The sequence below is a fragment of the Oryx dammah genome, unplaced genomic scaffold (genome assembly GCF_014754425.2).
Source record: "Oryx dammah isolate SB20612 unplaced genomic scaffold, SCBI_Odam_1.1 HiC_scaffold_8, whole genome shotgun sequence".
Lineage (NCBI taxonomy): Eukaryota > Metazoa > Chordata > Mammalia > Artiodactyla > Bovidae > Oryx > Oryx dammah.
In genome coordinates, this window is record NW_024070192.1 from 15048276 (window position 1) to 15072399 (window position 24124).

The window sequence follows — 24124 nt, forward strand, 5'->3', positions numbered from 1 at the left end:
TCACACTGCCTTCTCTCTAATTCTTCAACTCACCAGCACTGATTTCTGCTTTAGGACTTTGTTCTGGTTGTTCCCTCTGCCTGGAAGGCTCTGACCCCACCCCTTCCCATGACCGGCTTCATTGTGTTATTCAGCATGTGTGCACGATAAGTAGCTTCTGTCGTGTCTGACTCTTTGAGACTATGTGGACTGTAGCCAGGCTCCTCTGTCACGGGATCCTCCAGGCAAGAACACTGGAGTGGGTTGCCATGCCCTCCTCCAGAGGATCTTCCAGACCCAGACAGTGAACATGGGGCTCCTGCGCTGCAGGTACATTCTTTATCACTGAGCCTCAGTTCAAACATCTCTGATTCTCCCCACCCACTCTGCCCCAGTCTTTCTCACTCCCTTTTCCTACTTCATTGCCCTTACAGTACTTGCTATCTAAAATTGTTTATTTATTGGTCATTGTTTATTACAGCTCCCTCACAACTGGAATGTAAACATCTTGAAAGGCAGGGGCTTCACGTGCCTCTTCTTGCCCTCTGTTTACTGTGTCTAGAGCAGTGCCTAATATAGTAGGTCCTAAACAAGGAGCACAGAAAAATGAGCAAACCACCTTGAAGGCAGCATAAACAGGGGACTAAATATTAGATAAAGTCAGAAAGAAAACAGAAAAAGATAACTATTCTGGCCCTACTTATTCAGTTTGGTTGTAATATGAATATAAGCAAGATAAGGTAGCTGGAAGTTTAAATGAATGGAAATGGATAAATTAGTAAGTGTAGCCCTAATGGCCATATTCAATTAATGTATTTTGTTAAGAACAATTCTCTGAAGGACATTCCCTTATGGTCAGCTATTCTTTTTCCATTCAATGTTCTTTTTACTTATTTATACCAAAATATAATTAGGAAAGGAAAGATAACTGATGAGTAATCTACTAAATAATCTTTTTAATTTAAATTCCAAAGTAATTTCATTCTGGGTTAAACCAGAAGATTTTTATCACCTAATTCACTCGGCGGAAAATTTGCCACAGAAAAGTTTTCACGGCATCCTCTTTCAGGAGATAGATTTCTTTTGTTCAGATATTTTAAAATGCATCTTCAAACTTTAAACTCTTGGGGCTTTGAAAATCTCTTCAGTGAATAAAACAAAACTATCTGAGAGGATACTTACCTTTCACGCACCGTAATATTAAACCTGCATAGTTCACACGTGTAATTAACCAAGGATGCTTACTGCTGCTTCCCTCTACCACCTCTCTATTTCCAGGCATGTTGTTGGCTTTGTTGTCATATGTACTTATCTTTCGGGTTACCTAAAGGTTGTCTATTTGAGCTGAAGTTCAAACTGGAGTAGTCAAATGGGACAGGAAAGCAGTATCTCTAAAATCTTGGGCAATACAGCTAAGTTCTATAAGGAAACAATTTTTCTTGCTATTTCTTCCCATAGTGGGGTAAAATGAAGCACATCACTTGGCAGCCATCAGATGTGGTTATTTGCATTTTCAGTAATCAATAATACCTTAAACTGTAAGAAAAAGGGGAAATTTCTAAGCATTGAAATTTTTATTCAAGACCAATTACATATAATTTTCCTATTTTTAGATAACAGAAGGAATAAGTATTTTAGTAAAATGCTATTAAGCTATTTTATTGATTTTAACCTAATCCAAGAATCAAAACAGACTTTGAGTCAGTCATTTGAAGATGCCTAAAACAAAAATAAACAATATAAGAGCATTACTTATGCTCTGCAGGTCTACAGAATAAATACTATCATTTTAATGAAAATTATAAACACTGTAATGCAAGTTTTATTCAAAATAGACGGAAGAGTCTGAAAATCTCATTTCCCCCCATCATTTTATTTTCTTTTGAACTGTTGTTTGATAATCAGCTCTATTGTCTAACTCAGTGCTAGACACACAGGAGGAAGTCAATATATCCTTTGGGAATGACTTCATTTCTTGCCTCCATACACTCATAATCCATTCAATGCCAGTCAACTTACTGATACTGGATATAAACTAATAACGTTAAAAGAAATCTAACAAAATGACCCAGGCATACATACTTTTGCACGTAAGTATCATTTACCATATTAAATCTTCTTTCCTGAAAAAGCTTTGAGATAAAACTTCATTTAATAAAGACACAGTTTGATACCTAACAACTTGATCTGACTGTACAATACATACTGTGAGATCATGTTAAAGTCAATCCACAACCTATACTATAGTGAATATTTTAAGAAGTTGGAGAGGTAAACATGGAGAGTACCATGGAGAGGTTAATATCTAAATCAGCTGTTAAAAATAGGTAGGAAAAATACAAATCAAGATTTCAGACAAAAAATATGTACCCTTACTGAACTATGAAGCTTTCATTATTCTAAAATTACAATATCTCCATCTGGTAATCTGACATGAACAAGCTGATAAATGCAATCAGAACAACAGTATATTCTTGCAAAACCAGAAATTTCCTGAAAGCCTGGAAAAATATGTCCACAACAGATGGATCATTTAGAAAATAAATACATCAATCTGTCAAACGGAGCACTAGTCTAATTTCCTAAATTAAAATCAGTGGGAGCTCTACTTTCCAAGAGTCTGTGACATTAGAAAGGCCAAAGAGGAAAAACCTAGAGATGCACATAAACATATTTGCTATGATCTAGAGTGCATACTGTTAGGTTTCCTGTTAAACATACTCAATGTAGGTAAAGTCCTTACCAGTTAACTTCTTCACAGGTTGGAGCCGAACACTGATAGACTGATGTGTGAGTAAGGGGGAGGATGGAAGAGAGCGAGACATGCCCTCCATAATCCGAATGTGCTGCATACCTTCACTCACGGGAAGTGGTGGGACGGCGTAGTCTGGCTCAAAAGCACAGTCGCTTTCTGTGGAGATGCCACCTGTGAGACAGGAGAAGACAGGACAAAAGAGCTGGTGAGAAGAGGTTCATCTCCTAAAGTTCTTCTCTATTAAAACTGACCTTTCTGGATGACTCAGCACGGTGTATACTGATACTGATTCTTCACTCTGAAAAGACAAAAAAGGTATTCCCAACACATTCGTTCATTTCTCCATTACTGGGTACTCATTTTGAGGTCTAGCACTAAGGAACTGAACAAGAATAAGATAAGATTCCTCCTTGTGATGGTTCACTGTTTCATGAGCAACGTAGTCATATAAACAATAATTACAGGGGACTTCCCTGGCGGTCAAGTGGTTGGGACTTCACCTCCAATGCAGGGGGTGGGGTGCAGGTTCAACCCCTGGTTAGGGAGCTGGGGTCTCACATGCCTCATGGCCAAAAAAACAGAACATAAAACAGAAGCAATATTATGACAAATTCAACGGGGACTTTGAAAATGGTCCACATCAAAAAAATCTTTAAAAAATAATAACTGTAGTACAACACAACAAGTGTTATAATTAGAACAACGATCTTCAATTGTCCCTGATAAGACCAACATGAAAGAAGATATTCACCTGCTTGACAATGCAATCTGTGCAATTCCTGGTAGGATTATTGTAACTATTTCTTATTCTCTTTCTCCAAGAATGCACATGAAAATACAAGTGGGTAAGACTAACATTATATGATGATTTTGGAATCTGCTCAAACATTTAAAAAGAGTAAATGACATGTTGTTTACTTCCACGGATATGCTGTTGGCTTCTACTTCTGGTAACGGCAGGTTACATACTTCAGGCCAATTTTGCCCAGTTGTAGAAAACTACAACTGTATAAGTTTTTAAAATCTTCCTAAAGGCACTGGAGAGTTAACGGCATGATGAAGAATTACAAGAAGACTGAGACCTGTATGTGGGGTCACTTTTCATTTAGTGGCATCTGAAAGGCTAAGTCATTGACAGTTTTACAGAGCTGGGAAGACAAGCTGGGAGAACCAAGTTTCTAAGAGGGACTTTGTTTGGAACCCCAAAGGGCTACATTCTAGGAGTGAGTATAAACCAAAACTAGACTGGCCTTTACAGGACTGAAGCTCAGCTCCAAATGTGCACCAGAAAATTTAATCAAGGCAATCTCAGATTGCTTGCGCCTGCCAGAAACAAACATAAATCTTCTCAGAGGAAGATAAAATCATCCTAGGTCTCAGATTACTTCCACCATTTTCATACATAATATCTGACTCTTAACTAACAATAACAAAGAAACATAACATGAAAAAAGCAAGTCAGAAAGACTATGCAAAATAAATAGCCTCAGAGGAGACACAGAACAATAAGGAACAGAATTTAAAGTAGTATGCTTAACACCAAACAGATTAAAATATTTAGGAATGTATTTAACCAAGGTGAAAGATCTGTACATTGAGAACTATAAGATACTGATGAAGAAATTGAAGACATAAATAAATGGAAAGATTTCCTGTGTTAATGGACTGTAATAATTATCAAAATGTTCTTCCTACCCAAACTAATCTACAGACCCAATATAATCTCTCTAAAAATTCCAATGACATTTTTTCACAGAAATAGAAAAAAAAAAAATCCTAAAATTCCTTCACAATCTTTCACAAAAGCTCTAAACAGCTAATGTAATCAAGTAATCTTGAGCCAGAACAAAGCTGACACTTCCTCATTTCAAATTATATTACAAAGCAGCAGTAAAACAGTTTGGTACTAGCATAAAAACAGACACATAGATCAATGGAAGAGAACAGAGAATCTAGAAATAAATCCATGCATATGTGGTCAACTAATCGGAGAAGGCAATGGCACCCCACTCCAATACTCTTGCCTGGAAAATCCCACGGATGGAGGAGCCTGGTAGGCTGCAGTCCATGGGGTCGCTAAGTCGGATATGACTGAGCGACTTCACTTTCACCTTCCGCTTTCATGCATTGGAGAAGGAAATGGCAACCCACTCCAGTGTTCTTGACTGGAGAATCCCAGGGACGGGGGAGCCTAGTGGGCTGCCGTCTATGGGGTTGCACAGAGTCGGACACGACTGAAGTGACTTAGCAACTTAGCAATCTTTGATAGGGCACCAAGAATACATCTCTTCAGTAAACAGTATTGGAAAAAGTGCATAATCACATGCAAAAAGTGAAACTGGATCCTTGTCTGACCCCACATACGAAAATCAACGGAAAATGGGTTAAAGACAAACGTAAGGCTATGGTTTTTCTAGTAGTCATGTATGGGTGTGAGAGTTGGACTGTGAAGAAAGCTGAGCGCCGAAGAATTGATGCTTTTGAACTGTGGTGTTGGAGAAGACTCTTGAGAGTCCCTTGGACTGCAAGGAGATCCAACCAGTCCATTCTAAGGGAGATCAGTCCTGGGTTTTCTTTGGAAGGAATAATGCTAAAGCTGAAACTCCAGTACTCTGGCCACCTCATGTGAAGAGCTGACTCATTGGAAAAGACTCTGATGCTGGGAGGGATGGGGGCAGGAGGAAAAGGGGACGACAGAGGATGAGATGGCTGAATGGCATCACCGACTCAATGGATGTGAGTTTGAGTGAACTCCGGGAGTTGGTGATGGACAGGGAGGCCTGGTATGCTGCGATTCATGGGGTTGCAAAGAGTCAGACATGACTGAGCAACTGAACTGAACTGACTGAAGCCCTGAAATCATAAAGTTCTTAGAAGAAAACCTTGGAGGAAAAATCCATGAAATTCATCTTGAAAATGATTTTGTTTTGGATTTGACATCAAAAGTACAGCCAATAAAAACAAGTGAAACTGTATCAAACTAAAAAGTTTCTGCACAGCAAAGGAAAGCGTCAACAAAATGAAAAAGCAACCACAGAATGGGAGAAAATATTTGCAAACCATGTATCTGATAAGGAGTTAATACTAAAAATATGTAAGGTACCCATACTCATAACAAAAACAAAACCTAATTAAAAATGGGCAAAGGATGTGAATAAATATTTTCCAAAGAATAAATATAAACAGCCAACAGGCACATGAAAAAGCAATCAACATCAACAATCATCAATCACAAAAATCAAAATCACAATGAGATACCACCTCACACCTGTTAGGACAGTTATTATCAAAATGTCAAAAGATAACAAGGTTGGCAGTGATGTGGAGAAAAAGGAACCCCTATACATTGTTGGTGGGAATATAAATTGGTACAACCATTATGGAAAACAGTAATGGAGAGTCCTCAAAAAGTAAAAATAGAACTATCATATGATCCAACTAACCTACTTCTGAATGTATACCAAAAGGAAATATAATCACTATCTCAAAGAGATATCCACACTCCCATGTTCCCTGCTGCATTATTCAAAGTAGCCACAGTATAGAAACAACTTCAGTGTCTGCCAATGGATGGATGGATGAAGAAAATGTGATTTTACACACACACACTCTCTCTCTCTCTCTCCGAGGAATACTATTCAGCCTTAAAAAAAAAAAAAAAGAAGGACCTCTTTTACTTGCAACAACATAGAACCTGGGGGACATTAAGCTAATAACCAGACACAGAAATAAATATCTCCACATAATCTCACTTATATGTGGAATCTAAAAAATAAGGTCAAAATCATAGTAGCAGAGAGGAGAATGGTGGTTACCAGGTGCTAGGAGGTAGAGGCAAAAGGGAGATGTTGGTCAAAGGGTAAAAACTTTCAGTTATTAGATGAATAAGTTCTGGAGACCTAATGTACACCATGGTGACTACAGCAAAAAATAATATATTGTATACTTAAAATATGCTAAGAGAGTAGATCTCAAATATTTTCACACATACACACAAAAAGGGTAAACATGTGAGGTGATGGTATCTTAATCAGCTTGATTGTGGCAATCATTTCACAATATTCATTAAACATCATGTTGCACACCTTAAACAGATACAATTTTTATTTGTCTATCATATCTCAATAAAACTGAGGGGAAATTTTTTTAAAAAACAAGCCCATGGTATTACATGCAATACCACTTCACACTCAGTGTGATGCTGTTAAAACAACAACAGGGAAGTGTTGGTAAGGATGTGGAAAAACTAGAACCTTCATACACTGCTGGTGGGAATATGAGACGTTATAGCTGCTGTCTAAAACATTTTCACAGTTCCTCAAAAAGTTAGACACAGAATTACCATCTAATCCAGTCCAACCCTCTTCTAAGTGTATACCCAAAGGCAACGAAAACAGGTTTTCAAGGAAAAATCAGGGCATTCACAGCAGCATTATTCAAAATAGCCCCAAACTGAAACGACTCAAACGTCATTAGCTGGTGAATCAATAAAGAAAATGTGACATATTGTGATGAAATATTATTCAGCAATAAAAATAATGAAGGCTTGATTCATGCTACAACACTGATAAAACTTTGAAAACAGTATACTAAGTGAAAGAACCCAGACTAAAAAATGCTACACACTGTATGAAATGTTTATATGAAACATTTATATGAAATGTTCAGAAAAAGCAAATCCAGACAGAAAGGAGATTAGGTTTCGACTACAGGAATGGGGACTGAATGCTTAATAGGTACAGGTTTCCTTTTAGGGTGATGGATTATATAGCAGTGATGTTTGCACAACATTGTAAATGTACCAAAGTCCACTGAATTATACACAAGAAAATGGTTAAAATTACCTCAATTAAAATTACATATATTTACCACCTACTTATGTATTTACTCAAACCAAAGCCTAGTAATCATTTCTTCCCATCACAGCCCCTTGCAACAAATGCAATAGCTATTCTGCAGATTATCAATCTCGAATAGAATTCAAATCTGCCATGTTCTCTTCATTTCTTCTATTATCACCAGAGTCCAGATCACTCTTCCCTCAAAACTTCTCTTGGTAGAAATCTAGGACTTATTCCTTATCTTTGGATTTCAGAAATTTTACCAGAATAGGTCTTAACTTTTTATTTCTCACTAGTCACTAGGTCCTTTCTTTCGCTATACTGACCAATTCTTCTCTTCCAATGGTTCTTTTCTCTTTCTCTCTGGAGCTGTGATCAGATGAATACTGTATCTCCTAGACCTATTTATCAAGTCTCTTTCTTAACAGATTTCTAATTTGGGGGCTTTCATAAATAGACATGAGACTGATTTATAAGGAATTATAGTATTTTACTATAATTTTATATGGAATTATAGTATTTTACACTTCCCAGGTGGCACAATGGTAAAGAATCCGCCTGCCAGTGCAGGAGATTCAGGTTCGATCCCTGGGTCAGAAAGATCCCCTGGAGTAGGAAATGGCAACCCACTCCAGTATTCTTGCCTGGAAAATTCCATGGACGAGGGAGTCTGGCGGGCTACACTCCATGGGGTCACAAAGAGACACCTTATGTTTACAAACAAAGAGGTATATCATCAGTGTAATAGTTCCCTAATTAAAGAAAAATCATAATTAGGTTTTTTTTGAATATATATGTATCTAGAAGAATGCATTTGATTTAGTGAAATACTTCTTTTCACTTGAAATTTCCCAATGTTAAATCTTGGCTGATAATTTTAGACTCTAATAATACTCCTTAAGGAATAATACTGCAATTAGTCCAGTATGGATGTCCTAGTTTACTTTTCTGCTTAAAAATATTTTTCCTCTATCTTCTCTGCCCTATAAATTGCACTTGAACTCATTGTAGCTATAGAGAAAAAACTATAAAAATATGTTTCAGTGAATACGTGAGGCATGCTCTTCCCTTGGAAGATCACAGGGCTGCAGGAGACCAAGTTAAATCAGAAGAGTGTATTTAAGACCTCTGTTCATTAACACTTTACTGGCCCAAGTAAGTCCAAGTAAGACATCAATGGAGCATGGAAATACACTTGGCCCATTTCAGTGGGAACCATGAAAAAGCTACACAGTAAAAGGAATGGATGAACAATTTTATAACCGATAAGGAAGTAAAAAATTTGAAATCCAATTTACCAAGCTTGTAAGATGGTATCTGGGGCTTTCCAGGTGGCGCTAGTGGTAAAGAACCCACCTGCCAATGCAGGAGATGGAAGAATAAGGGTTCTATCCCTGGGTTGGGAAGATCCCCTGGAAAAGGGCATGGCAACCCACTCCATTATTCTTTCCTGGAGATTCCCACAGACAGAGGAGCCTCGCAGGCTATAGTCCATAGGATTGCAAAGAGTGAGACATGACTGAAGCAACCTGGTATGCATGCAAGATAGTATCTACTGGCACCCCAAACTATTCAATCTTCATTTTCTATCTTTCTTTTTCCTACTACTCACTCTGTCCTGCTTCAGAATAAAAATTACTAAAATAATGTGATAGAGGTATGGGCAGAAAAAATAAACTGCTAATATCACAGAAAAAAATTCAATTATGCTAGGTACCTGGTAATTAAGCATTCAAAAGTTGCATTGAGAAAGCACAAGGATATCAAATATATGGACACTAAAGTAATGTTAGAAGCAATTATGATTCAATAAAAATTTCAGTCTTCACTAAGTCTTATATTCAGTACAGATGATTACAAAATATTAAATTTCAAGTTATTAAAGAAATTCTTTAGCCAGAGGCCATACCTGTTCTACAGAACTGCCTTCTAATTTTTCAAGTTGCATAAATGACCACAAATAAAACTTATAAATCAAAAGCCTTTAGCATGATAATTCATTGAACTGTACATATAATTCAATGAATTATCATGCTAAAGGCTTTTGATATAATTTGTGAATTTTCCAGTTTATATGTTACTAAAAGCTTATTCTTAAAAAGTACTCAGAGGAAAAAAACAGCACAGTGATAAACTTAAAACCAATGGGCTTTTACATATTTCATAAACAAAGGAGTTTTGCCTAAAATTATTCCAAACGTCCTTTTAACTTATATCCCTCCATTACTCAGTAATAATAGTCTCATAACAAGTCCATATGTCAAGCAGGAAACAGGCCAAGAGAAGAGTAATAACTAGTACAGGGTCATGTATCAGATAGCATGACTGCCTAAGTAAAAAATTTTGAGAAATCTACAAAAAAAAAAAAAAAAAAAAGCCACTAGAAGAAAAAAAGGTGAGTTAGGCAAACTCAAAGGTTACAGAGTCCATATTCAAGAAGAAGGTGTCTTTCTATATTCCAGCAATGAATATGTGGAAAATAAAAAAATTAAACCAGTAACATTAAAACAGCACCATTAAAAACATGAAATTAGGAATAAATCTAACAAAATATGTACAATATTTGTATGCTAAAATCTACAAAACACTGATGAAAGAAATTGATGACCTAAATGAAGAGATACACTATGTTCATGGATCAGAAGATTTTATGATGCTAAGTGTCAAACTGATCTATAGATTTAAAGTAGTCCTAATGAAAATCCAGTGGGCATTTTTTTTTTTTGTAGAAATCAAAAAGCTTATTTTAAATTTTTACATAAAAATAAAGGGACTAGGATAGACTAATTCTGAACAATAAAATCAATGTTTGGACTCTGGCAGTACCTAACTTCAAGACTAATCTAAAGTTACTGCAATCTAGAGAGCAGGTGGTATTGGCAAAAAGAATGGACACAAATCAATGGAACACAATAACTCAGAGGCACTGGCAAAGTTCTCAGTCCAGGAGCACAAGCTCACCAAAATCACAGGACTAAAGACACTGCCCCCCTACTCCCACATTAAAATTACATTATTATTTACTGCACTTAATTTTATCCAGTATACTATGTTCACCTTTCAGCAGAAACTTACCAGGCGCACTTAAATAAAAACAAATAAACAAACAAACAAAACAACCCAGCACAAGGAGACAGTACAGCACCAGACCAGCCTCAGATGAGGCAAGGGTGTTGAAGTTATGAAATTGTGGATTTAAAAAATGAAATACTTAGGTATAATTCTAACAAAATATACAGAAGATCTATGAGGAAGACTACAAAACCTCTTGATGAAAGAAGTCAAAGAAGATCTAAATAAATGGAGAGAAACTCCACATTCATGAATGCACAGGATCAAAACTATAAAAATTTCAATCCTCCTCAAACTAATAGACTTCCTACAAACCCAATTAAATCTCAGTAATTTATTTTGTTGACCTTGACTCTATCATTGATGTGGAGAGGCAAAAGACCCAGAATAGCCAACCTGATATTTGAAGGAGAAGAACAAAGATGGAGGACCAATACTACTGAACTTCCAAGACGTCCTACAAAGCTACCGTAATCAAGACAGTGTAGCACTGATAAAAGAAGAGACAAGGAAATCAATGCAACAGAAGAGAAAGCCCAGAATAGACCCACGTAAATACCGCCAAAGGAGAAAAGGCAACACAAAGGAGAAAAGAGAAGTCTTTTCAACAAATGATCTTTAGACAACTGGACATCCATAACCCAAATAATAAATTTAGACACAGACCTTACATCCTTCACAAAAAATTAACTCAAAATGGATCACAGAGTTAAATGTAATGTGCAAAAGTGTAGAACTCTGGGAATATCACATAGAAAAATCTAGATAACCTTGAGTATTGTGATGAGATTTCAGAAACAGTCCCAAAGGCATGATCCTGAAAGAAATAATTGATGATCTAGACTTCATTAAAATTTAAAGTGTCTGCTCTGTGAAAGACACTGCTAAGAAAATGAGAACCCAAGCTTCATATTTAAAAATTTTTAAATATCCAAAGTATACAAACTCAATGACAAGGAAAAAAAATTAAAACATGGGCAAAAGACCTGAACAGACACCTCACTAGAGAAGCAAATAAGCAATATGAAGAAGATATTTAACACCATATGTCATTAGAGAATTATAAATTAAAACAACACAAGAAACCACTGCATACTTATTAGAATGGCCAAAATCCAAAGCACTAACAACACCAATTGCTGGTGAGGATGTGAAGCAACAGGATCTCTCATTCACTGCTGGTGGGAATGAAAAAATGGTATAGCTACTTTGGAAGACAACTTGGCAGTTTCTTACAAACTAAACATACTCTCACCTTTCAATCCAGCAGTCATGAACTGAAAACTCATTTCAATGAACTGAAATCAACACAAAAACCTGCACATGGATATTAATGGCAGCTTTATTAACAACAGTCAAAACCTGGAAGCAACCAAGATGCCCTTTCAGCAGGTGAATGGATAGTACATCCAAACAACTGATATTATTCAGCATTAAAAATTTTTGTAACTTATTCACGTTGTGCTGCTGCTGCTTTAGGTATGATTTTGTTCCTAAAGAAAGTCAACATACTCCTGGCACAAGGTTCGCAGTTTTAGACCTGAGAATGAGATCATCATAAACAGTAAGCATTCAGCTATAAGGCCAGCTATACATTTTCACTGTGCTTACCTACTAATTCTCCTGCTCTTAGTAATAATCTAATTCACAGGGACCTTAACTGCCTTTCTATTCTATAAGGGCACCATGCTGGTCTACTACTTTGATAATTTCATGCTGATAAGACTTGGTGAACAAGAGGCAGCAATTGATCTAAACACTGTGATAAAATACATGCATGGATGCCAGAGGGCGGGAAATAAATTCCACAGAAATTCACAGGTCTTCCACACTGGTAAACTTTCTGTGAGCCCTATGGTGTTGAGCAATTCAAGACATCCCTTCCAAGGTGAAGAAGGTGTTGTACCTACTCTCTTTTAATACTGAGAAAGAGGTACAATGCCCAGGAGACCTCTTTGGAATTTTGAAGCAATCTGTACCTCCTTTGGGTAGGCAACTATGAACCATTTACCAAGATTGTCTGATGTGAGGAGGCTCGCAACAGTTGACGTCTCTGCAACACTTACGGGCTGCTGTAACAGCTGCTTTGCCACTTGGGTTCCCAAGTGCTTGATGTATCAGTGCTAGTTAGGGATTCTTCAACAGTTACTGCACAACTTTAGGTGAACTCTGGGCAAATCTCTAGAATTTCGTAAAAAGGCTATGCCACCCTGTGCAAATAACTATTACTGTTTTGTGAAAAACAGCTTTTAGCTTACCACAGGGCCATTATAAATGCTTGCTCAGAAGTGAGAAATAGATTTAAGGGACTAGATCTGATAGACAGAGTGCCTGATGAATTACGGATGGAAGGTTGGGACATTGTACATGAGACAGGGATCAAGACCATCCCCAAGAAAAAGAAATGCAAAAATGCAAAATGGCTCTCTGAGGAAGCCTTAAAAATAGCTGTGAAAAGAAGAGAAGTGAAAAGCCAAGGAGAAAAGGAAAGATATACCCATTTGAATGCAGAGCTCCAAAGAATAGCAAGGAGAGATAAGAAAGCCTTCAGAGATCAGTGCAAAGAAATAGAGGAAAACAATAAAGAGAAAGACTAGAGATCTCTTCAAGAAAATCAGAGATACCAAGGAAACATTTCACGCAAAGATGGGCTCGATAAAGGACAGAAATGGTATGGACCTAACAGAAGCAGAAGATATTAAGAAGAGGTGGCAAGAATACACAGAAGAACTATACAAAAAAGATCTTCACGACCAAAATAATCACGATGGTGTGATCACTCATCTAGAGCCAGACATCCTGGAATGTGAAGTCAAGTGGGCCTTAGGAAGCATCACTACGAACAAAGCTAGTGGAGTGATGGAATTCTAGTTGAGCTATTTCAAATCCTAAAAGATGATGCCATGAAAGTGCTGCATTCAATATGCCAGCAAATTTGGAAAACTCAGCAGTGGCCACAGGACTGGAAAAGGTCAGTTTTCATTTCAATCCCAAGGAAAGGCAATGCCAAAGAATGCTCAAAGTACTGCACAACTGCAGTCATCTCACACGCTAGTACAGAGAAGGCAATGGCAACCCACTCCCGTACTCTTGCCTGGAAAATCCCACAGATGGAGGAGCCTGGTAGGCTGCAGTTCACGGGGTCACAAAGAGTCGGACACGACTGAGCGACTTCACTTTCACTTTTCACTTTCATGCATTGGAGAAGGAAATGGCAACCCACTCCAGTGTTCTTGCGGAGAATCCCAGGGATGGCTGAGCCTGGTGGGCTGTCATCTATGGGGTCGTACAGAGTCTGACATGACTGAAGCGACTTAGCAGCAGCAGCAGCAGCAGCACACGCTAGTAAAGTAATGCTCAAAGTTTTCCAAGCCAGGCTTCAGCAATACGTGAACCGTGAACTTCCAGATGTTCAAGCTGGTTTTAGAAAAGGCAGAAGAACCAGAGATCAAATTGCCAACATCTGCTGGATCATTAGAAAAGCAAGAGAGTTCCAGAAAAACATGTATTTCTGCTTTATTGACTATGCCAAAGCCTTTGACTATGTGGATCACAATAAACTGTGGAAAATTTTGAAAGAGATGGGAATTCCAGACCACCTGACCTGCCTCTTAAGAAACCTGTATGCAGGTCAGGAAGCAACAGTTAGAACTTGACATGGAAAAACAGACTGTTTCCAAATAGGAAAAGGAGTACATCAAGGCTGTATATTGTCACCCTGCTTATTTAACTTATATTCAGAGTACATCATGAGAAACGCTGGGCTGGAGGAAACACAAGCTGGAATCAAGACTGTTGGGAAAAATATCAATAACTTCAGATATGCAGATGACTCCACCCTTATGGCAGAAAGTGAAGAAGAACTAGAGTCTCTTGATGAAAGTGAAAGTGGAGAGTGAAAAAGTTGGCTTAAAGCTCTATATTCAGAAAACTAAGATCATGGCATCCAGTCCCATCACTTCATGGCAAATAGATAGAGAAACAGTAGAAACAGTGGCTGACTTTTTTGGGGCTCCAAAATCACTGCAGATGGTGATTGCAGCCATGAAATTTTTTAAAAGACGCTTACTCCTTGGAAAGAAAGTTATGACCAACCTAGACAGCATATTAAAAAGCAGAGACATTACTTTGCCAACAAAAGTCCATCTTGTCAAGGCTATGGTTTTTCCAGTAGTCATGTAAGGATGTGAGAGTTCGACTATAAAGAAAGCTGAAAAAGAAAAAAAAAAAAAAGAAAGAAAGAAAACTGAGCGCCAAAGAATTGATGCTTTTGAACTGTGGTGTTGGAGAAGACTCTTAAGAATCCCTTGGACTGAAAGGAGATCCAACCAGTCCATCCTAAAGGAGATCAGTCCTGAGTGTTCATTGGAAGGACTGATGTTGAAGCTGAAACTCCAATACTTTGGCCACCTGATGCAAAGAACTGACTCATTTGAGAAGACCCTGATGCTGGGAAAGATTGAAGGCAGGAAGAGAAGGGGACGACAGAGGATGAGATGGTTGAATGGCATCACCAACTTAATAGAGATGAGTTTGGGTAGATTCCTGGAGTTGGTGATGGACAGGGAGGCCTGGCATGCTGCAGTCCATGGGGTCACAAAGAGTCGGACACGACTGAGCGACTAAACTGACTGACTGACTGACATGGGCCACCATGTTACCATGTGACCTGGGCAGCCCATCAGGAACTAAGCTTTGTTGGATCAACAAAGCACTATGGTTGGGTGTGTACTGAAGTGAAGTGAAAGTCACTCAGTCATGTCCAACTCTTTGTGACCCTATGGAGTATACAGTCCATGGAATTCTCTAGGCCAGAATACTGGAGTGGGTAGCCATTCCCTTCTCCAGGGGATCTTCCCAACCTGGGGATCGAACCCAGGTCTCCCGCATTGCAGGCAGATTCTTTACCAGCTGAGCCACAAGGGAAGCCATGAGTATGTACTGAATTACTTCATTATCAAAAGGAAGAGTTGTACAGGAGACTGGGCTTGAGCAGATTCTGAAGGCATACATAATTTGCATAAGCAAATGGCCCAGAAGCCCAAGGTTCCTGCTATAGTGCTTATTTTCTCTCAACTTGGATGTATTAATATTTTATCTCATGGAGAATTCTCTATGACCAACCTAAGGGAAAAAAAAGTAAGCTGGTTGACTCATAGCTCTCCATGATAACATGCAGATAACAATAATACTACTGTACGATTCTGGGTCCTGAAGGACAGTGGTGAAGGGAACACCTTCCAGGGGCAGAAGTTTGAACAGGGTATCTAGTTGTTCATTTTGCCTGGAAGGAGAGATGACAGAGGTACTGTTGTGTACCAGCTCCTGGATGGTGTTTAATGGTATGACTGGATATCCAAAGATTCGAAGGAATGATTAGAGAACTGGTGACAAAGAATTCTGGAGATAAGGTATATGGACAGACCTCTTTGAAAGGGCATAGAGTATGAAACAATTTATGTCCCCTGTGAACGCTTACCAAAGAGCAAACTCTACAAAGAAGATGCTTAATAACCCTGGACATAAGATAACCAGTTTGGAGGACTCAGCTAGTCTCTTTACCCAGCCACTCTATCTTTGTCCAATGGGCTTGTTAACAAAGAGGCCATGAGAGCAGGAATGCAATTTCTACATGGCTCTGCAATATGGGCTTCTGCTTAGCAAGGCCAACCTGACTACAGGCACAGCTGAGTGTCCAACCCACCAAAAGTTCACACATGTAGTGGAGAAGAGGCAGGTGGATGCCTCCAATACAGTACCCTTCTCAGGATGGTCAGTCAATTATCTTGCTACTCACTTCTAGTCTCTAGAGACTTCCTCTTCCTTCTTAGTAAATATATTATGAATTTAAAATAAATATTGCTTATAGTGTCAAGGTTTTCAGATTGTCTTAGTCTGCCCCCTTGTGGGAACCAATGCTTGAATTTTTCACTAAAAATAAAACTTATTAAATCCAGCCTAGTCCTCAAACAAAACAAAGCACAAAGTGTATTTACTAGATAATAATTTTACCCTAGGCTTCACTAGTAGGTTCCTTTCTGATCCTTTGTTACTCAACTCTTCATGACTCTTCATTAAAATTCATGAAGTTTTTCAAAGAGGTTTTGTCATTTTTATCTCTTACCAGAAAAATTCAGATAAATTTTTAAATGAAATATTTCTAAATGTCCAACATACCTATTTCAACCTTTTTAGCTGCTCTAGTTTTATTCTTTTTCATTCATAAATATGTATAAGCAAGGAGTGACTTCTATAAGCCTTCTAGTGTTCACTAGGCTAATTACCATAATATTAAGTAGGATCCTTAATATGTTCTGACACAATATGTGCTTAGGGTTGCATATTCTAAGTGTGTAAGATATTGCTAAATAAATTATCATGAACCACTCTGAAAATCTGAACACTCATAGATGAGGAAATGGTGGAATAAATTATGAATTATTTAGCTAAAAAGGATTATACAGATTTTAAAAAATTAGAATTTAAGTATGTTCCTGGAGGGATGGCCATGCTATACTGTTAACAGAGGGAGAAGAAAACTAAAATTGCTTTTTATATGTTTAAATATTCCAACTAACACAAACACACACACATCCATGCCTGTGCCAGTATGAATTTAGGGGAAAACATGGAAGGATACAGACTGAATATAGTTAATATTAGTTACTTCCAGGGAGTGGAAGAGGAAGAAGCCCTAACATATCTTTTTTATATGTCTACACTGTTTGGTAAAAATAATTTTTTACTTAATATGATTACTGTAACTCACATTAAAAATACAGTGTGACTCATACATATAAACACATTCTGACACATCCCGAGTACCCTAAGATAATAAGAAACTGGTAAGATAATAAGAAACTGGTTACTGGAGGGCCAATTTCAAGGTTAATTTTTTTGGAAGAAAGTGTTACAGAAAGAATATCAATAAGAAGTTAAATCTCAGAAAACACATACGTCTAGAAATAGAGACACTTCAGCAGGCTTCCCTGGTGGCTCAGTGGTAAAGATCTGCCCGCAAGGCAGGAGACGCAGGTTCATTCCCTAGGTTGGGAAGATCCCCTGGAGGAGGGCATGGCAACCCCCTCCAGTATTCTTGCCTGAAGAATCCCATGGACAGAGGAGCCTGGTGGGCCACAATCCACAGGGTTGCAAAGAGTCAGTCACAACTGAAGCAATTTAGCACACATGGAGAGATTTATCATTAAAGGTCAGAGCTTTTCAAGTCTGTTGATCCAACCACCGACAAACAAATTTGTGTTTTAAATATCAGAATGAAAAGATTCTAAATACATGCTACCAATAAAGCTGATTTGAAACTTTCTGTGTAGATTAGGGTAAAGTCTGAAATATTTTCCTACTGAAAATAATACACACTTCACAGCATTATTCTGAGAATTAAATGAGGATTAAATTAGAGAATTAAATGAGGATTCTGTGAAGGCACCTAGTTCAGAGCTCAGCACATATGTGTTATTAATTTTTTTCTTTATTCCTAAAGCAATCTATGTTGAAAGCAAAATAATTTTTATCAGAATGAGAAAGTACTAAAATAACAAAATAATCCTGTACATGAGTGAAGCCACTATGCCAGATACACTATTACACTGAGATGAAGAAATGATATACTGAATATTGAAACAATTTTCCTTACCATTCTATAGAATACTATTGGTTTACTAAAGAAATCACTGTCATCAGACTAAAGAATAATTTGTATATGTTTCAAGTGCATGAGCATTTCACTTTTACAAATTTTATATTTACAAGGAAAGAAAAAGAACCAGGAGACAGCATATTTGAAAATTTAGTATATTATTACTATAGATACACCAACATGCAATAATCAAATGAAACTGGCTACAAATAATGGGAATTACAAAAACTCAAACACTGTACAATTTCCCAGTCTTCCAGCATGAGTGATCTGAGGCATTATTACACTAATACACATCTTGCATACCAGAGTCTAATGCCTGCGTGATGCTATCTTTGCAGAAGTAAATCAAAACTGGGTTTCAACCATATCACAATGGCTCATGTACCTATTCAGTATTTAGAACGAGTAAGTTCTGCTTATGTATAGAATCTCTAATGAAAAATCATTTGATTCAGAAAATGGAGCTACTCCAAAAACAAAAAACAATTCTGATGAAATAACCCATGATTCCCAAAATACAGGAACAGAATTCCTAGAACTGATAAGTTTCCTTCATAATTCGATGGCCTAAATGTGGACACTGGCACTGTGCTAGACGCTAAGATCCTACCATTCATGAACTTCTAGACTGCTAAGAAAAATACAGATCCAACAGACAAATAAGACCAAATATAGTAAATAATATAATCCAATAATATACAAAATGCTACAATGGAAAGCAGAAAATAACCACCCAATCTTAGAAGATTATACTAGGGTCAAACTGTCACAGTTTTACAGTCTTATTTTAAAAAGAGCCTCTTTTCACAAATCAACAGACAGTTGACAGTCTGACAAACTACACACATCCAACAAATTTCTCACACTGCTGCTTTACTTCCTCAGCTACGTAAGTAAGAGAGGTGAATATCGGACTCATATGTGTCCTGGGTACATCCACATACTTTCCCATGCGCGCTGACTGCTAGATATTCGTGCAATCCTTCATTCGACAAGTACTGAAAAAACTTTATGTGCAAGTGTTCCACAGCTAGAGTGGCGGATTAGACAAAGTCTCTGCTCAGATGAAACTAATTTTCCAGGTGCTCAGACAACAATGAACAAGTAAATAAACACCAGTAGTGGCAATTATTATAAAGATTAGAGCTGAGTGTTTAGGAGGTCAAAGAGAAGGCCACTCTTTCCTAAGCAGAAACCCATAGTTCTTTAGTCAAGAAGGCACAAATGTACAGACCCTGAAAACACTCTTAACATGTTTAAGCAAAAAAGGCCAACGGAGATGAAACAAAGTGGATAATGAAGGGAGTGGGAGGTTGTAAAGTACCAGGGAAAGGGTAGCTCAGGTCAGGTTATACAAGGAATGATAAAGACTTTACAGTTTATTCTGAATGTGACAGGAAGACGCTAGAGAATTTCTTTTCAAATGTGGGGAAATAATGACTTGATTTGTTTTAACAAAAGCAGTAAAAGCTATCAAATGGACAACAGATTATATGTTGGCAAGAATAGAAATAAAAAGTTAGGACACTCTAACAGTAGTAAACAAATGATGGTATTTCAGACGAAAATGGCAACAATATAGGTGGTGTGGAAATGACAGAAAGTGTATCTTAAAAAAGAATAAACTCTTAAAGCATTATAAAACAAAACAAAAAATCAATAATGGAGGAGAAATGTTCAGAAATCCACCGGAGACAGAAACTAGATGCAACTGTAGTGGGGAAATTATAGCCCAGAGTATGTGTAGGAGGATAACTGTGAAAGATGAGAGTGTTTCCAGGTCTGTTTTAACCATAAAAGCAAGAGATGCAAGGAGCAGGAAGTGCCCAAGGGCAGCAGTCTTAAGGAGTGGGGTGGAATCTGATTTAGTCAGGCCATCTCCCATCTCCTACACTTGAGAGCAGATGACATCAGAGGTCTCTGCCCCTAAACTAGGACAGTAAATGTGGGTACATTTGAGTCAGAATCCACTGTATCTGAGAGACAGAGCAAAGGCCAAGCTAGTTAGTTAACACACAGGAGGGACCCTTCATGTCCAAAGGATAAGACACCTCACCAGGCACCTTATCTTACATGTCTGCCATTATAACTATAGAAAGAAAGTGAAATCGCTCCGTCATGTCTGACTCTTTGTGACCCCATGGGCTGTAGTCTTACCAGGTTCCTCCGTCCATGGGATTTTCCAGGCAAGAAAACTGGAGTGGGTTGCCATTTCCTTCTCCAGGGGATCTTCCCAACCCAGGAACTGAACCCGGGTCTCCGGTATTGTAGGCAGACACTTTACCGTCTGAACCACCAGGGAAGCCACCAGAAGGGACATTAAATAGCGACGATATCTGCAATCAGGCAGGGCAGGTTATCATGCATTTTGGCCCCCTCTACAGGCGTAACAGACATTTAAAGACAATGTTTGCTGCTTCCGTGATGGTTCAGTGATAAAGAATCTGCTTGCCAATGAAGGAGACGCAGGTTCGATCCCTGGGTTGGGAAGACTCTAGAGGAGGAGATGGCTACCTGTTCCAGTATTCCTGCCTGGGAAGTCCATGGACAGAGAAGCCTGGTGGGCTACAGTCTATGGGGTCACAGAAGAGTTGGACATGACTTAGCGACTAAACAACGTTTGTTCTGAACAGACTGGCATCTGTTGTGGTTGGTTGGAATTTATGGCATACTAATTATTAGATATTTTGAATATTACCCTCTAGACAGGCAAACACAAAATATAATAAAATGGAAGGACTCTGGTTCTAGGTGAAAATGAAGAAAGCATGTACTAAGTTGCTACAGTCATGTCTGACTCTGTAATCCTATGGACTGTAGCCCCTCAGGCTCCTCTGTCCATGGGATTTTCCAGGCAAGAATACTGGAGTGGGTTGCCATTTCCTTCTCCAGGGGATCTTCCTGACCCAGGGATCAAACCCACATCTCTGTGTGTCTTGTAATGCAGGTCAATTCTTTACCACTGAGCCATCAGAGAAGCCAATGGCAGCTGTAGGGAATGTTTAAATCCATTCTGACCAAAGGATCAGTGCTATGAGGAATGTAACAGAACTGCAAGGGGAAATAGATAAACCCACACTTATGGTCTGAGATTTCAATATTCCTCTCCTAGTAATTGACAGAATGAGCAGACAGAAAATCAGCAAAGATGCAGAAAATTTGAACAATATCATCAATTAACTTGACCAGACTGACATTTGTAGCACCTTCTACCTCCCCTCCAAAGAACATAATACACATTTTAAAAAAATTTATTTTAATTAGAGGCTAATTACTTTACAATATTGTGATGGTTTTTGCCTTACATTGACATAAATCAGCCACAGGTATACAGGTGTCCCCCGCCCTGTCCCAAACCCCCCTCCCAACCCCAACCCTCCCCATCCCATCCCTCTGGGTTGTCCTAGTGCACTGGCTTTGAGTGCCCTGTTTTATGCATCAAACTTGGACCAGTCATCTATTTCACATACGGTAATATACATGTTTCAATGCTATTCTCTCAAATCATCCCACCCTCGCCTTCTCCCACAGAGTCCAAAAGTCTGTTCTTTACATCTGGGTCTCTTTTGCTGTCTTGCATATAGGATCGTCTTCACCATCTTTCTAAATTCCATATATATGCGTTAATATATTGTATTGGTGTTTTTCTTTCTGCCTTACTTCACTCTGTATAATACGCTCCAGTTTCATTCACCTCATTAGAACTAACTCAAATGCATTCTTTTTTATAGCTGAGTAATATTCCATTGTGTACCACAACTTTCTTATCCATTCGTCTGCTGATGGACATCTAGGTTGCTTCCATGTCTTAGCTACTGTGAACAGTACTGCAATGAACATCGGGGTACGCATGTCTCTTTCAATTCTGGTTTTCTCAGTGTGTATGCCCAGCAGAGGGATTGCTGGGTCATATGGTAATTCTGTTTCCAGTTTTTTAAGGAATCTCCACATTGTTCTCCATAGTGGTTGCACTAGTTTGCATTCCCACCAACAGTGTTAAGAGGGTTCCCTTTTCTCCACACCCTCTCCAGCATTTATTGTTTGTCGATTTTTTGATGGCAGCCATTCTGACTGGTGTGAGATGGTACCTCACTGAGGTTTTGATTTGCATTTCTCTGATGATGAGTGATGTTGAGCATCTTTCCATGTGTTTGTTAGCCAACTGTATGTCTTCTTTGGAGAAATGTCTGGTGGTTCTTTGGCTCGTTTTTTAATTGGGTCATTTATTTTTCTGGTATTGAGCCACATGAGCTACTTGTATATTTTGGAGATTAATTATATATTAGTTGTTTCGTTTGCTATTATTTTCTCCTATTCTGAAGGCTGCCTTTTCACCTTGCTTTAGTTTTCTTCATTATGCAAAAGCTTTTAAGTTTAATTAGTACACAAAGAACATTTAAGATAGATAATATCCTGGGCCATAAAACAAGTCTCAATAAAATGTGACTTAACTCATAGGATGTGTATTTCTTGACCATAGCAAAATTAAACTAGAAATTAATATGAGGAAAATATCTAAAAATTTTCAAATGTTTGGAAAGCTTCATCAACACACTTCTAAATAACACACATGTTAAAGAAGAAACCAAAAGGGGAATTAGGAAGTATTTTGAAATAAAAGAAAATAAAAGCATTATTCATGAAAGTCTGTGAAATGCAGCTATATCAATATACAGAGGGAAATTCATAGCACTAAAATTTCTGTATTAGAAAATAAAGCTCCAGTATCAGCAATCTTAGTTTTTACCTTAAGAAACTAGAAAAAGAAGAGAAAATTAAACCCAAAGCAGGAAGAAGAAAGGAAATAATAAAGAGCAAAGCACAAACCCTTCCAAATTTTGAACCAGTCAATTATTGCATGTCTGGTTCTGCTACTTCTTGAGCTGCATACAGGTTTCTCAGGAAATAGCTAAGATGGTCTGGTATTCCCATCTTAAGAATTTTCCACATTTTATTGTGATCCACACAAAGGCTTTAGCATAGTCAATAAAGCAAAACTAGATGTTTTTCTGGAACTCCCAACTTCTATGATCCAACAAATGTTGGCAATTTGATCTCTGGTCCCTTGCCTTTTCTAAACCCAGCTGGTACATCTAGAAGTTCTCAGTTCACATACTGCTGAAGCCTAGTTTGAAGGATTTTGAGCATAACCTTACTAGCATGTGAAATGAGTGCAACTCATTTTATATGGTCATTTGAACATTCTTTAAAACAACAGACTGTTTTAAAATTAGGAAAGGAGTACGACAAGGCTGTGTTTATTGTCACCTTGCTTGTTTAACTTATATGCAGAGTACATTCATGCAAAATGCCAGGCTAGATGAATCACAAGCTGAAATCAAGATTGCTGGGAGAAATCAACAACTTCAGATATGCGGATGATATCACTCTAACGGCAGAAAGTGAAGAAACTATAGAGCTTCTTGATGAGGGTGAAAGGGGAGAGTGAAAAAGTTGGCTTAAAACTCAACATAAAAAAAAAAAAATCATGGCATCTGGTTACATCACTTCATGGCAAACAGAAGTGGAAAAAGTGGAAACAGTGACAGACTTTATTTTCTTGGGCTCCAAAATTACTGTGAAGGGTGACTGTAGCCATGAAATTAAAAGACACTGCTACTTGGAAGAAAAGCTATGACAAATCTAGACAGTGTATTAAAAAGCAGAGACATTACTCTGCTGACAAAGGTGAGTCTAGTCAAAGCTCTGGTGGTCTTTCCAGCATCTGTACAGATGTGAGAGAGTTGAACCATAAAGAAGGCTGAGTGCCGAAAAATTGCTGCTTTTGAACTGTGGTGCTGGAGAAGACTCTTGAGA

General features: G+C 38.0%; 1 protein-coding gene across 1 annotated transcript in view; it reads right to left on the minus strand.

Moving 5' to 3' along the window:
- TANC2 (tetratricopeptide repeat, ankyrin repeat and coiled-coil containing 2) overlaps positions 1-24124 on the minus strand; it is a 361965-nt gene that overhangs the window by 233916 nt on the left and 103925 nt on the right. Inside the window, exon 4 of the mRNA XM_040245030.1 lies at positions 2723-2905. Within this exon, the coding sequence (XP_040100964.1) occupies positions 2723-2905 (183 nt within the window). The remainder of the gene's footprint in view (positions 1-2722; positions 2906-24124) is intronic.